Below are 15107 nucleotides of genomic sequence, written 5' to 3'. Positions count from 1 at the left end.
CCGGCTACTACAGGAAAGATGTGGGCAATCATTTACACCTTTTACAGCAGGACAGTAAATATCAGAACACAATTCATACATAAGACCAACAACAGGAAGTCTGCTAACTTAATGTGTAATGCAATCTGTCATTATCATTCCCAGAGTTTCCTCTGCAACATCGTTTTATTACCTGTTATGTCTATAGATTTGTTATTTTCAGTAAAAAAAAAAAAAGATGGAAGATGAGAATCGTGAGAAAAACCGTTCAATTATTGGTGCTTATCTGAAAAAAAATGTCAAACTGAAATATTCACCGGCCTTTAAGGTGTGTTTCTGATGGACATAAACACTGAACTCAATGCATCCATCCATTACATTCCTGTTTTCTCACAGATGTTAGTTTGTATTTTTTTAAAGTAGCATTTTATCTTTTCAATTCTTCCCTAGATTGTGGAAGGAGATTGGGGTCGTGAAACTAATGGCACCTATGTAATGTCCCCTTTTTCCAGGATATCCTCTCTGCAGCTAAAGCTTGTTAATCCTCTGGTGATATATTAGCCCAACATTAGCTTTGTCACATTCAGAGCACTAAAATGTCTTCTCCCCACTGTGAATCCTCTGGTGTTTGCTGAAGTTTGACTTCTGTGTAAAAGCTTTGCCACATTCAGAACACTGATATGGCTTCTTTCCAGTGTGAACTCTGTGGTGACTGATAAGCTCTGACTTCCGTATAAAAGCTTTGCCACATTCAGAACACTGATATGGCTTCTCTCCAGTGTGAATCCTCTGGTGTATGATAAGATAACCCTTTGTTGTAAAAGATTTGCCACATTCAGAACAATGATATGGCTTCTCTCCACTGTGAACCCTCTGGTGTGTGATAAGTTCTTGCTTGGTTGTAAACACTTTGCCACATTCAGAACACTGATATGGCTTCTCTCCAGTGTGAATCCTCTGGTGTATGATAAGATAACCCTTTGTTGTAAAAGATTTGCCACATTCAGAACAATGATATGGCTTCTCTCCACTGTGAACCCTCTGGTGTGTGATAAGTTTTTCCTTGGTTGTAAACACTTTGACACATTCAGAACAATGATACGGCTTCTCTCCAGTGTGAAACTTCTGGTGTCTGATAAGATTACCCTTTGTTGTAAAAGATGTGCCACATTCAGAACAATGATATGGCTTCTCTCCACTGTGAACCCTCTGGTGTCTGATAAGTTTTTCCTTGGTTGTGAACACTTTGACACATTCAGAACAATGATATGGCTTCTCTCCAGTGTGAAACTTCTGGTGTGTGATAAGATTACCCTTTTTTGTAAAAGATTTGCCACATTCAGAACAATAATATGGCTTCTCTCCAGTGTGAACCCTCTGGTGTGTGATAAGTTCTTGCTTGGTTGTAAAAGCTTTGCCACATTCAGAACAATGATATGGCTTCTCTCCAGTGTGAATCATCTGGTGTATGATAAGATGACCCTTTGTTGTAAAAGCTTTATCACATTCAAAACAATGATATGGCTTCTCTCCAGTGTGAATCCTCTGGTGTGTGATAAGATTACTCTTTGTTGTAAAAGCTTTATCACATTCAGAACATTGATATGCCTTATCTCCATTGTAAACCTTCTGGTGTGTGACATGTTTTGCTTCCATTGTAAAACGTTTATCACATCCCAAACAATAAATATCTTCTGAAATTACTTCTCTTATGTATATATGGGTTGAACTTTACTGTAAAGCCATTGTCACTTCCAGAACACTGAAACTACTTCTCTCCTGTTGTCTTCTGAGGCTGGATCAATGTTGAAGATCCAAAGCATTTGTTCCTTTAGAACACGGATATGTCTTGTGTCCTGTGTGAATCCTCCAGTGAATTGTGATTAAGACTTTCAGTCACATAAGACACCCATATGGCTCATTTGCCATGTGACTCAGCTGAATTGATGAAGTCCAAAATGATCGAAAACTTGGTTCATAAATCCACCTGTACAAAAAAATAAAAAAGTCAGAATTCTTAAAAAAAAAAACGACTGAATAAAGTTTCTTTTTAATGAACATTCATTATTAAATATATCTAATACTGTATATAGAAAAAATATGTACAATATTATACAGGTTTAAATATTTGTATTTCATTTTACTGCGGACACTATATTATTACCATTGGCTGATAAAATAGACAGTTTATTACAATTTCCAGCAGGAGAATCTCATTCTTTGTTCTCATTCAGAGAAATTTGCTTCATAGTGATGGGGGATGTGGTTGGGTTTTTATTTACAGGTGTATTATTATTATACAGGATTTATATAGCGCCAGCAGTTTGTGCAGCGCTTTACAATGAGGGAAGACAATACAGTTACAATACAATTCAATACTGAAGGAATTGGACGACCCTGTTCCTTAGAGCTTACAATCTAGGTGTATTCAGCAAGTGTGTTTAAAATTCTAAAAATTGCAGACTTAAATGCAAACATCTTTGGAATCAAAAGGAGGCAAATCTTGAAAATCAATTCTCTTCATTTTCAAAGCTAATTATTCCTAATTATCTTCCTTGCACTTCAGGAATGTGGTGAGATCTTACTAACCCTGGAAATCCACAGACACACTGTAGGGGATCCACGCCTCTCCATTTCAGTGGGATAGAAGATCTGACCACACCTATAAGGGGAATGAGCAGTCATTCTTTTTTATCGGGTCTTAGAAAGGGGGGTCATATTCTGGTTAGATGTTTGTTATCTTTGAATTTCTCTCCAAAATGCGTATCAGAGGACATTCCCAGAATATATGTAATAGAGTTCTCCTGGCCTTATTTCACCTCTAACAGGAAGGAGAGGTTGTGGGGAAAATGCTTGAGTAAAAGAGTGGGGACTGTATACCATCTGGTCAGAATGTTATATCCGGACTCCTGGACACTGCTGGGAAAGGAGGATTTGTGAGTAAAGAATAGGATATGATATCTTTCTGTCTGGGTGAATGTATGACCCAAATCTCTTCCCATTTCAGAAGGAATGGGGGTGTCATGTGTTTGTTTGGATTGGTAAGGAAGTGATGGGATATGTAAAGGGTGTGACATGCTGGCTGACTTCATCTTTATTCAGGCATCATGCAAGAATACATTGTCACCTGACCTGGCTGTAGATCTCATTAATAAATGTCTCTTCAATAAATGATTGGCTGATGAGTGGCTGCCCAACTGAAGTGGTGGGGGGCACCTGGATGTGGAATCTGCACTGGACCATATCAGGCCACATGCCCTCTACATGAGAAGGGTACCCTGACAGAGGCACCCTAGCTAAGCACCATGTCCTCATTTTAGTATGGACAGGGCCTCTCCACCACAACTCTGCCCAAGTGGTTATGAGGGTCTGCAGCGGGGAATTATCAGAATCTGGAAGCCCCCTATAAAAAAAAGGAGGCTCCCAGATATCCTGCTCCCCCTACATGAATGAGTAAGGGGTACATAGTATGTTCAGTTACTCATTTACAATATAAACACCACACAGCACAATGATAAAGTCCAAACAGCACCCCCCCCCGCAACAAAAAAATATGATAACAAAAATTATACCAAAAATGGCATACTAGCAAAGTAGATCCCTCCAGAAAATTATGAAGACCAACCAGACTATCTTTTTCCCACAGAATCTCACTGCAAATTACATTTCGCAAGCTGACAGCTGAAAGTAGAGTAAGGGGCTCCCATGTGATGTTATTCACTAAATTGACTAAATGTCAATACTTCATCCCTAAATCACATATTCCTGGCCACCTGTGTCCTAGAACCCAGTGACATTGTACGGTGCAGTGTTATAGGTTGCTCGGATACAGGTGGTCAGACTGCATGTCGTCATTGGTTGTTAGGATGGTGGTGGCTGCCAGCATCCTACCCACCAAACTGGAAGCTGTCATTTAGCCGCAGTAGAGATACCGCCACTAAATGAATGAGTTCTGGCTGCAGCAGAGGTTTCATGGGTGGGTGAACAAAATGGATGAACTGGGGACACGTACCAATGCAAAACATGCAAACATTTTTTTGAAAAACAATAGTTTTTAAAGGAGAAGTGATTTTAATGATGCTTAAAGTGAAACAGTAAAAATGAAAAATTCCTCTAAATACAGTTGTGTTCAAAATGATTCAACCCCCACTGAAATTGATTGTTTTGTTCAGTTTGGCATTGATTTTGATCATTCAGTCATCCTGCTTACAATTAAATCAAAGAGACCGGTGTAGGTCAGACAAATATAACATAACATTTATAATGAAATAACCACAAATGTCTTTTCTGTGCTCACATCATCATCAGTTTTATTCAACCCCCAAGTGACATTCAATCTTAGTACTTAGTACAACATCCTTTTACAGTTATAACAGCTTTTAAACGTGAAGCATAGCTTGACACAAGTGTCTTGCAGCGATCTACGGGTATCTTCGCCCATTCGTCATGGGCAAAAGCCTCCACTTCAGTCAGCTTAGGCTTGTGCACTGCAACTGCTTTCTTTAAGTCCCACCAGAGGTTCTCAATCGGATTTAAGTCTGGTGACTGTGATGGCCACTCCAAAATGTTCCAGCCTTTAATCTGCAACCATGCTCTAGTGGACTTGGAGGTATGCTTGGGATCATTGTCCTGTTGAAAGGTCCAACGTCTCCCAAGTCTCAGGTTTGTGACGGACTGCATCACATTGTCATCCAATATCTCCTGTTACTGAAGAGAATTCATGGTATCATGCACACGCTGAAGCTTCCCTGTACCTGCAGAAGCAAAACAGCCCCAAAGCATGATTGCCCCCCCCCCCCCCTCCATGCTTCACAGTAGGCAAGGTGTTCTTTTCTTCATAGGCCTTGTTCTTCCTCCTCCAAACATAGAGTTGATCCATGGGCCCAAACAGTTCTAATTTTGTTTCATCAGTCCACAGAACACTATCCCAAAACTTCTGTGGTTGGTCCACATGACTTTTGGCATACTGCAGTCGACTCTTCTTATTCTTTGGAGACAGCAAGGTGGTGCGTCTGGGAGTTCTGGCATGGAGGCCTTCATTACGCAGTGTGCGCCGTATTGTCTGAGCAGAAACTTCAGTACCCACATCTGACAAATCTTTTCTCAGTTCCTCAGCAGTCACACGGGGACTTTTCTCCACTCTACGCTTCAGGTAGCGCACAGCAGTCGAAGTCCGCATCTTCTTTCTGCCACGACCAGGTAGCGTTTCAACAGTGCCCTTTGCCTTGAATTTGTGAATGATGCTTCCTATGGTGTCTCTTGGTATGTTTAACATCTTTGCAATCTTCTTATAGCCATTGCCCTTCCTGTGAAGAGTAATCATCTCTTCTCTTGTCTTCCTGGACCATTCTCTTGACTTCACCATGTTTGTAACCACACCAGTAAATGTCTAGAAGGAGCTGAGTATCACAGTCATTTTAAAGCTGCCTAATCGGTGCTTATTAGGCTTTATTGCTGCTCCCTGACATCCACAGGTGTTTTCAATACCTGATTGAAAACACTTCAATGAACCTCTGTTCTTCAGAGTGGTAGTCTTTAAGGGGTTGAATAATTGTGTCAATGAAGAATTCACAAAAGAAACATTTACTACTGTATTACAAAACCAATTGATGTCATTTTAGTTGCATATGGTTCTTTAAGAAGTCCTTGTAGGATTTCATTCTGAATACAATTACAAATGTACACTAAATTCCCTAAAACCCTTTACAGCATTGGGGGTTGAATAATTTTGAACACAACTGTATAGTGCCTGGTGGGTGCCCTTAGTCTGCCTGTAAAGTAGCACATCTGTACCGTGTATAGAACCTGCTGCAGAAAAACTAACATTTCTAAACAAACAAAAAAAAAAATGACATTTAAATGTACTTGACGGATGCAAGCTATTGCCGGCACCTGGTAATACAAAAAAAATGGTGTGGGGCCAAAATAAAAAAAAAATGTTGTGGGTTCTCTTCAAAATCCATACCGGATCCATTTTGTGAGCATGCTGCCTGGCAGGCCCCCCTCTTCTGAACCATAGCATGCCACATACGCTCAACACGGGAGGTGGGTGCTTTGGGGCAGGGAGAATATTGCCCCCCCCCACCCCAAGGCACCTTATTACTGTGTTGATGGGGCTAGGGCCTCTTCCCAACAACCATGGGTTGTGCTTGTGGGGGTCTGTGGGCAGGTGGTTTATCAGAATCTGGAAGCCCCAGATCCCGGCCCCCCTATGTGAATGAGTATGGGGTACCCCATACTTATTCATAAGAAGTGTCAAAAATAGATCAAAGCAGTACACAGGTTTTTGACAAGTCCTTTTAAAAAAAAAAAAAAAAAACATTTAAAATGTTTAAATTTAATTTAATTACAAAAAAAAACAATGTCCCCTGATGCAGATTCATCGTCAATCATGACGCCTGCCGCACCGCCGGACCCCAAAAAAAAGGAAAAAACACTCCGCCTACGAGGAAGGCTGACATTCCGAATGTCTGCTCCTCCGATTGACAGTTCCTAAATAGGTAAGGAGTGTGTGACGTCACCGACCCAGCATGCCCCAGCAGGCATTCCGCGGGCAGCCGTTAGTGACGAACCAAAAACCTGTGTACTGATTTTACTTATTTCTGACACTTTTTTGGTAAATTAGTCATTCATATGGAGGGGGGCGGGGGGGGGGAATCTGTGGGCCCCATATTCTGATAAGCCCCCTGCCCGCATACTCCCACAACTGCTGCCCAGGTTTATCAGGAAGAGACCCTTGTCCCTATTAAGGTGGGCAGAGCCCCCCCTGCCCCAAACTACCCCCCCCCATTTTGAGGGTCTGTGGCCTACTATGGTTCAGGGCGGGGGGGGGGGGGCCGGCAGCTTATGACTTGTTCATTGTTAACCACCTCCTGCCCAAACCTATTCTGACACTTTGCTCCTATATGTAAAAGTCTACTTTTTTTTTGCTAGAAAATTACTTCGAACCCCCAAACATTATATATGTTTTTTAACAAAGACCCTAGAAAATAAAATGGTTGTTGCAATTTTTCGTGTCACACGGTATTTGCGCAGCAGTTTTTCAACCACAATTTTTGGGGAAAACATTCATGAATAAAAAAAAACAAAAAAACAGTAAAGTTAGCCCAATTATTTTGCATAATGTGAAAGATGATGTTACGTTGAGTAAATAGATACCCAACGTGTCACTCTTTAAAATTGCGTCTGTCTGTGGAATGGTGGCAAACCATGGTGCTTAAAATTCTTCATAGGCTACTTACTCTGTCTGGATCCCACCAAACCCGAGTTAGAGTATAGCCTCGTGTGTTGTTTTTAGTGCTACTCTCCTTTATGCATATTGTTCTGATTTCTGTATGGTTAAATGTATACCCTGTATATCCTCTTTGATTCTTTCAATAAATTGTTTATGGAAAAAAAAAATTCTCCATAGGCGAAGCTTTAAACACCTTTAGGCATCTTGCACACAATACTCCTGTTTGAGCATCTACTTTTTCCAGACCTTTTTTTTTGTATGTATTTGAGAGTATTCGCAAGTATTTGCGTGCATTGAGGCTTAAATTACTGACCAAAAATTCAGATTTTTCTATTTTGTTCTTACTAAAGAATGCACAGCGCTTGTTTACGCACCTGTGTGCATAGGCACATTACAATTAATGGGCTGTATTTTAGCTCAAAAAGCTGTACTGAGCATTTTCAAGCCGCGAGATGCTCAAACAGGAGTATCGTGTGCAAGAGGCCTTACAGGTTACCATTTTAGAGTGGCACAGGAGGTCGGGTGATAGAATTAATGCTCTCGCTCTGACATTCGCTACAATACCTCACATGTGTGGTGCGATCACCGTTTACATATGCCTGCAGGGGGAACAAATGCGTTCACATTTGCACGTAAGCACAGTGGAACGGTGGCACTTTAGATTTTTTTTTTATTTTGATTACTTTATACAAAAAATTTTTATACTTTTTTTACATTTATTTTTGCACAAACTTTATTGCCCTCACAAGGGATGAAAAACATCCCATGTGATAGCTTAGGTTGTGACAAGTCCTCTTTATGGAGAGATTTGGGGTCTATTAGACCCCAAATCTCTCATCTGGCCCCCCATGCAGCCAATCGGATCGAGATTGGTCCAATCGGCTGCTGCTCTGGCTGCTGGTGGCCAAGTAAACAAAGGGGCGGAACCGGAAGTGAAGAATACTCGTCGCTCCCAGATTCCGGGGTTACAGAGAGAGGGGAACAACGTCAGTTCCTCTCTCTGTCCCAGGCCGCATCACTCCCAGCCTCCACAATGGGACCAAAGAGCCCTGGAGAGGCACCCGCAGAAGTGATTGAGTGGCTAATTAGCCACTCAGATCACTTCTTCTTTGTAGGTAATCGCTGGCTGATAATAATGGTACCGGGATGATGCTTGTAGGTGCGCCCACCATCCCAGTATAACCAGCTTCCCAGCCCCGCTCTTTAACAACATAATAACTGAGTGCTCGGGGGGGGGGGCATCCCGCCGACTGCACAGAAAATTTGGATGTTCGCCGAGTGGACAAACAGGCGCTGTTTGGGCTGAACTTTTGCTTGGCCAGAAAAAATCACCCAACACTAGAGCAGAGACACAGAAACCTGATGATAAAACGTCCAAGAAGTGCTCCCTACTGTAGTAGAGTGGGCTGTAATGGGAAAAGGAGGCACTTTATCACACAACTCATAGACCTGCAAAACAATTCATTGAATTCACTTAGAACCTATAAAATACACTTAGTAATAGTGGATCTGGAATATGGAGAACCTCTTTTAGGACCTTCTGGAATATCAAACAGGGAATCTATCTGCATAAAAAGCATTTTCTAAGAGGTGAATCCCGACCGTCCCCCCCACATCCAGACAATGGTGAGAGATCTACTCGGGGGGAACTAGTGCCAGACACAGGGAGGGTAATGCAATCTGTCCGTTAAGGAGAAAAGCAGAGATCAGTTTGGGTAAAAAGGAGATCCTTGGTCTCAAAACATCCTTGTGACCTTTTAGTCACAGTGATGGCCAAAAAGTAAGGTCACCTTATTGGATAACAACGTCATGAATATGTCCCAAATAGGTGCAGAATGCGGGTCTTTGTAACACAAACAATACTAACTCTGAAAATAACACAGAATACGGGAAGAGAGCTGAAACCTTCTCTGAGCCGACCATAAAGAAGACCTTCATTAATAAGAAACTACCACCACTGTGGGGGCAACAAACACTCTGGTCAGCACTATGTAATGTACAACACAATATATAGAGTAGAGCGGTCAGCACAATATAATAGTCATAGTGCCCCTTAGACTGCTGGTCGGGGGACAAATGATTTGGGGGTGTGGTCAGCAGGATGAAAACAATGTTCAGCCATAGGAAAGGGAGGGAAAAATGCCATCTATCTGACGTTACAGACTATGGTATCGGGGTACAGGGATGTGGGAGGTCAGACAACACACGGGGTATCACCTTCTGTTGCATATCCACAGAAATCACCCAGCATGCTGGCAGATTGTAGGGAGAACCCCAAGTTCCCAGTCCAGACAGGGGTAAGAGCTGTATAACAGCACACACACTCTATTATCCCACCACTGCCACACACATGACAAGGATGGAAGCCCACGGGAACTAGAAAACAAGGCGAGGACCTTGTAGTGTGTAGGAGAGGAGATTATTGTTAGCCAATAGAATCAGCTGTTATAGACTTGGCACAGTCTGAAATACTCCGGCCACCTCTAGAGGGAGACTCCACCCAGATCTAGCTGGCTTACCAGTCTCAAGTAGATACAGATCTTACATACAATCTGGGAAACTCTAAGGCTGGACATACATTATACAATTTTTTTGTACAACTTTCCTTCAGATTTACCAAAACCATATAATATGAGGTCATACTCAAACACTTTCAGTTTGTATGCAGTCAGGCCGGTCTTTACACCACATAGATAAAGGTTATCTACAGGAGATTGAACAGGAAAATTGTATAATGTGTGGCCAGTCTAACGGTTGGGGAGTCTAGTAATCAGCACACACTTCTGGGGTTCCTCCATCTACCCTACAAGCTAGAATCCTTGTGTTACTCCCTCTTCCCACTATCCATGTACACCCCCACACCACACACAGGACAGGGGGACAGTGAGGGGGCAGGGAAGTGTGTGTGTGGGGGGGGGGGAGGGGCAGTATGAGGAAAAAATGCCCATTATCTGTGGTCAGTGTGGGGGAGGGAAGCCTGCTTTTGTTTACAGTTAATGAAAAATAAATTGGTGATCACTGAGGGGAAATGTTGGGCATTAGTGATTAGTAGGAAAAAGAGGGAACAGAGTTGCTCAGTTGGGAGACAGGAGGTACTTGTGCTCAGTGGTGGGGGTGGATAGGGAAGCAGTTGGGGGGAAAGAGGTGTAGGCAATGGGACAGTGAGGGGACAGAGTTGTGGACAGGGGGGATAGTGGGGTGGATGGGGAGAAGTGGGTGAATTGGGAGATGAATACCTGGCTGATGGTGTCCTGGTCTGGAGGTTGATGTGGAGCTCCTCTGATGACTCTTCTATGGTTGGGTGACTTCTGACTCTTCCCAGCACGGTGACCGGACATGAAGGGGGAAATCTCTCCCAACTCTCGGCTTCTCTTCCTCCTGCTCACAAGTGTCCACAATCAGGGGAAAGTTCACCTTAAAGTGTCATTCCACCTTGTGGGGGGTCCTAGGCCTGCAATGTGCAGACTGTAGACATGAAGCTGATTCTGCTCTGACCTGTGTGAGGATCTTCTCTGTCTCTCCTCCGTGTCCCCGATGGAAGATGGAGGCTTCTTGTCCTGGCTGAGAGGTGTGAGGGCCGTTCTGTGTCTGCACTATGGATCTGGGAAGACTCCAATCACATTGTGAGCCAACTTCCTCATAGGGGGCCCCTCCCACACATACCCTAGGGCCACACTGACTACAAACAGTGCGGGGGAGGGGGTGTCACAAAGAGGACCCCTCCCCTCATTGTCTGAGATCACACCAGTAAAATCTCATTCCAGATTTGCTTGAGGTGATTGGAGCCATATGAGTGCACTTGTGACAGAGACAATCGATTTCTGTCGGTGATACTTATCTTTATTTGCACTTACATACAATTTTCAGGACAAGCTTTCGGGGAACGTCTCCTTAATCGAGGTCCAAGCAGTACTGATTCACTAAATGTTTAGATTTGTAATTTGAAGAAGGTTTGTTGGATGTTCTTCTGGTTGGTGGAGGGGAAATCAATGTTGATTATTGAGCGCAGTGAGGAGAAGATTGGGAGGAGCAGGATGGGGAAGGAATGAATTTCTAGCAGTGAATGTGGTTTTCATTCAGTAAATTCCATTCATTCCAGAATGAGATGATAAAAGGAAATGAAATGTTGAACTCCTTCTGAGCGCCATTCATCAATCCATGGAATGTAGTGAGAAGATTTCTCCAAATTCTCCTCCAATAATCTCCTAGTGTATGAGCAGCTTTCCCTTTCTTGTGTCCTCTTCCTTCCTCCCCCGATCACACCGGTGTCTTCAGAGAGATCCGGAGCTGAGCTCTCACATCTCTCAGGACTCTCATATTGCACACACCGGGGGATCACCTCATACACTTCATCTTCTACATGTGCTGGACGCCATGACACTCATTTCTTGGGGAAAACTTTCTCCCGGAGATCTTGCAGGAGATGAAAGGAATGTTGTACGACGCATGTGTGAGACGAGGCACATGACATCACACGCTCCATCTTCTGCATGCACGGTATAACATACATTCTCATATTGGTGGTGTGGGGGAGGGGACACAGGAGAGAATATGTGATGTCACTATGGGGGAGGGGCAGTACAGGGAACACAGGAAGTGGGTGACATATTGGAGGGATTCTGGAATAGAACACACAAGCCTAACGCTGGCCACACACTATACAATCTGATTGTACAATCTTCTTTAGATTTCCCAAAACAATGTAATAGGAGGACACACCCAAACATTCCATTCATTGTGTATGGGGGTTGGGCAGATCCTTGTACTATGTAGCTGATGGAAGATGGAAAGGAGATTTTACAATCAGATTGTATAGTGTATGGTCACCTTTAGGGCTCATTCACACCAACAGTTACTCTGGTCATACACTAGGAGACTTTGAAATGAACATCCGTACAAACATTGATATGGAAACTTTCCTCAGTACCTCCAATGATGAATGTCCTTCTAATTTACTGGAAGAAACCTTTGTTTGGAATGAATGGACTTTCCTGAATGAAATCACATTCACTGCTAGAAATTTCTTCATTCCAGAAACATTTTCCATCCGGATCCTTCCAATTTCCTCATCACTGCCATCACACACTTCCATTTCACTCCACTAACCATAAGAAAATGGAGGGAAGGATCTTACAATGAAAAGATTGGAAGGAGATTGTACGAGTGTATGGGCAGCTGAACAAGGCGATGTTCCCGATGTTCTATGGCTTCCGTCACCATCAAAGAAAACAATGTGAGGTTGTATTGTTTGTGCCGAGCGTTCCCACACCTTGTATAATATTACAAAGAGCCGCAGCCCATAGAATTCTATAGAAGAGAGCCTAACACCTCATTACACCGCACAACAGCGCCCCCACACTGCACACCAGAGAACACGCATTATACACACAATAACATGGGCTGTGTGCTGTGACTGAGCCCCAATATTTCCACCCCCTCCCCCCTGTACTGGAATTGTCCAATCCTGTCCTCTAATATTAGAAAGGAGAGAGTGTCTGTACTTCTCATTACATGTGACCTCACCGCCCCTCCCCCATACACAGCACTCGCTGACATCTTACCCCTCCCCCAAACACAGTCCCCCCCCTAGATTCCCACCCCTCCCCTATATACAGCCCTCTCCAGCTTCTCGCCCTTCACCCATACACAGCCCTCACTGGCTTTTCACCCCTCCCCAATACACATTTCTCCCCCACTTCTCACCCCACCCCGATACACAGCACTCCCCAGCTTTTACTCCTCCCCCATACATATCCCTTCCAGGCTTCTCGCCCCTCCCCCAAACACATCTGCATCCTGCAAATACAGATTCCAACAGCTCACCAATCTTTCTTGCACACACATTTCCCACAACTCATCGACGTCCACCACAAAAAAATAACTGTTTATCCAACTGTCCACCCAGAGCCTCTGGTTTATAGACCAGATACATCCTAAATATAGAACCATTTATCCAACTGTCCATCCAGAGCCTCTGGTTTATAGACCGGATACATCCTAAATATAGAACCATTTATCCAACTGTCCATCCAGAGCCTCTGGTTTATAGACCGGATACATCCTAAATATAGAACCATTTATCCAACTGTCCACCCAGAGCCTCTGGTTTATCTCAGCCACATCCTATGTACACCCTTGGTTGCAGCCTTTGTGTGGCAGTGGTTGGGGGAGGGGGGTAGTAAAAATACGGCTCATCCACGTGTTTTTACTGTTCCTCTGGTTGCAAATATGAATGAGCTATTTTTGTATCTCTGTGCAGTCTGTGTCCCCTCCCCCACACCGCTATTGTAAAAATGTATGTTATATTGCACATCGTCTCACACATGAGTCGTACAACATTCCTTTCATCTCCTGCAAGATCTCCGGGAGAAAGTTTTCCCCAAGAAATGAGTGTCATGGCGTCCAGCACATGTAGAAGATGAAGTGTATGAGGTGATCCCCCGGTGTGTGCAATATGAGAGAGAAAATTGTGTAAACAATGTACTGACAGTCTTGCTGGGTAACGGCTCTCCTTTCCTCACACAGACACAGCATGGGAAGAAAGGAATACCAATAACCGACAAGTCTGTTTACATCTGATCAGCTGATCACATGGTAAAGGGCCGCTGTGATTGTCCAAAGAACACAGCAGTCACAGAGCATGCTGGATGCGTGCCCCAGGGGAAAGTGGGAGGCAGGATTCTGGGGGATGTCCATGGACGCCCTCCATGAACTGGAATCCTGGAGCTCAGATGGAAGGGGGAGGGGTCAGGGGGGCCCTTCATGGTTTCTTTCACCGGGGCCCTGAAGGTTCTAGTTATGCCTCTGGCTTGTAGCAAATAATATGATCTTCCATGGACTCAACATGCATCTCAGGAAATACCCTGAGATGCAGACTTTCTAAAAAGGGGTCATGGGGGGGGGGGCGTTTTACGGTCCTGGCATTTCTTGAGGCTCCAAAAATGTGATAGGTAGTCAGGAAATCCAATGCACTTTGAAAGCCTGAAGGTGGTCATTGGATTTTGGGGACCTGTATATAGGCTGCCAAAAAGTCTCTCACATGTGGTATCCCCATACTCAGGAGAAGTAGCAGAATGTGTTTTGGGGTGTAATTTCACATTTACCCATGGCATGTGTGAGAAATATCTCATTAAAGTGACAATTTTGTGTAAAAAAAAAAATGTATTCATTTCCACAAATATTGCCAAAAAAAGAATCTTCCATGGACTCACTGTGCCACATGGCAAATACCTTGGGGTGTCTACTTTCCAAAAATGGGTCATTTGGGGGATGTTTGTACTGCTGTGGCACCTCAAGAAATGTGATAGATAGTCAGAAAGTCAGAGCTCCTTAAATTCCAATATATATCCCGTAGTTTATAAACGCTATAACTTTCACACAGACCAATCGATGTACACTTATTAGGTTTTTTTGTTTTACCAAAGACATATAGCAGAATACATTTTGTCCTAAATATATGAAGAAATTTGATTGTATTGGATATGTTTTATAACAGAAAGTAGAAAATATCATCTGTTTTTAATTTTTTTATTTATACAAAAAAAAAATAAAAACCCCAATGGTGATCAAACACCACCACAGGAAAGCGTTATTTGTGTGGGAAAAAAAAAGTATATAAATGTCATTTGGATACAGTGTTGAATTACTGAGTAATAGCCAGTTAAGGTAGCGTAATGCTGAATAGCAAAAAATGCCCCGGTCATAAAGGGGCTAAAACCTTCTGGGAGTCAGGTGGTTAATAAATTTTGCTTTAATTGACACAGTTTGGCTTCCTGTGACATCTCTTGGTACTGCAGTTCTTCTAAACTCCACAAGGTGGTGATCTCAATTATACAGAAACAGGGAATACTCTAGGGAAGAAATGAAGGGATGTAAAGTACAGACAGGAAGTGAA

General features: G+C 43.1%; 2 protein-coding genes across 2 annotated transcripts in view; both read right to left on the bottom strand.

The window, feature by feature from the left end:
* LOC309548377 (uncharacterized protein) overlaps positions 1–15107 on the bottom strand; it is a gene marked incomplete at its 3' end in the record, with an annotated part of 387813 nt that overhangs the window by 236332 nt on the left and 136374 nt on the right. The window lies entirely within an intron of this gene.
* LOC309547882 (uncharacterized protein) lies at positions 571–1635 on the bottom strand (the record flags this gene model as incomplete). Its single annotated transcript, XM_082247884.1, has 1 exon — positions 571–1635. The coding sequence occupies one exon, from the start codon at positions 1633–1635 to the stop codon at positions 571–573; it is 1065 nt and encodes a 354-aa protein (XP_082104010.1).

Source organism: Pelophylax lessonae, assembly GCF_965119305.1.
Source record: "Pelophylax lessonae genome assembly, chromosome: 2".
NCBI lineage: Eukaryota > Metazoa > Chordata > Amphibia > Anura > Ranidae > Pelophylax > Pelophylax lessonae.
The sequence above is the reverse complement of the archived record's forward strand: the minus strand, read 5'-3'. Positions and strand labels throughout refer to the sequence as shown.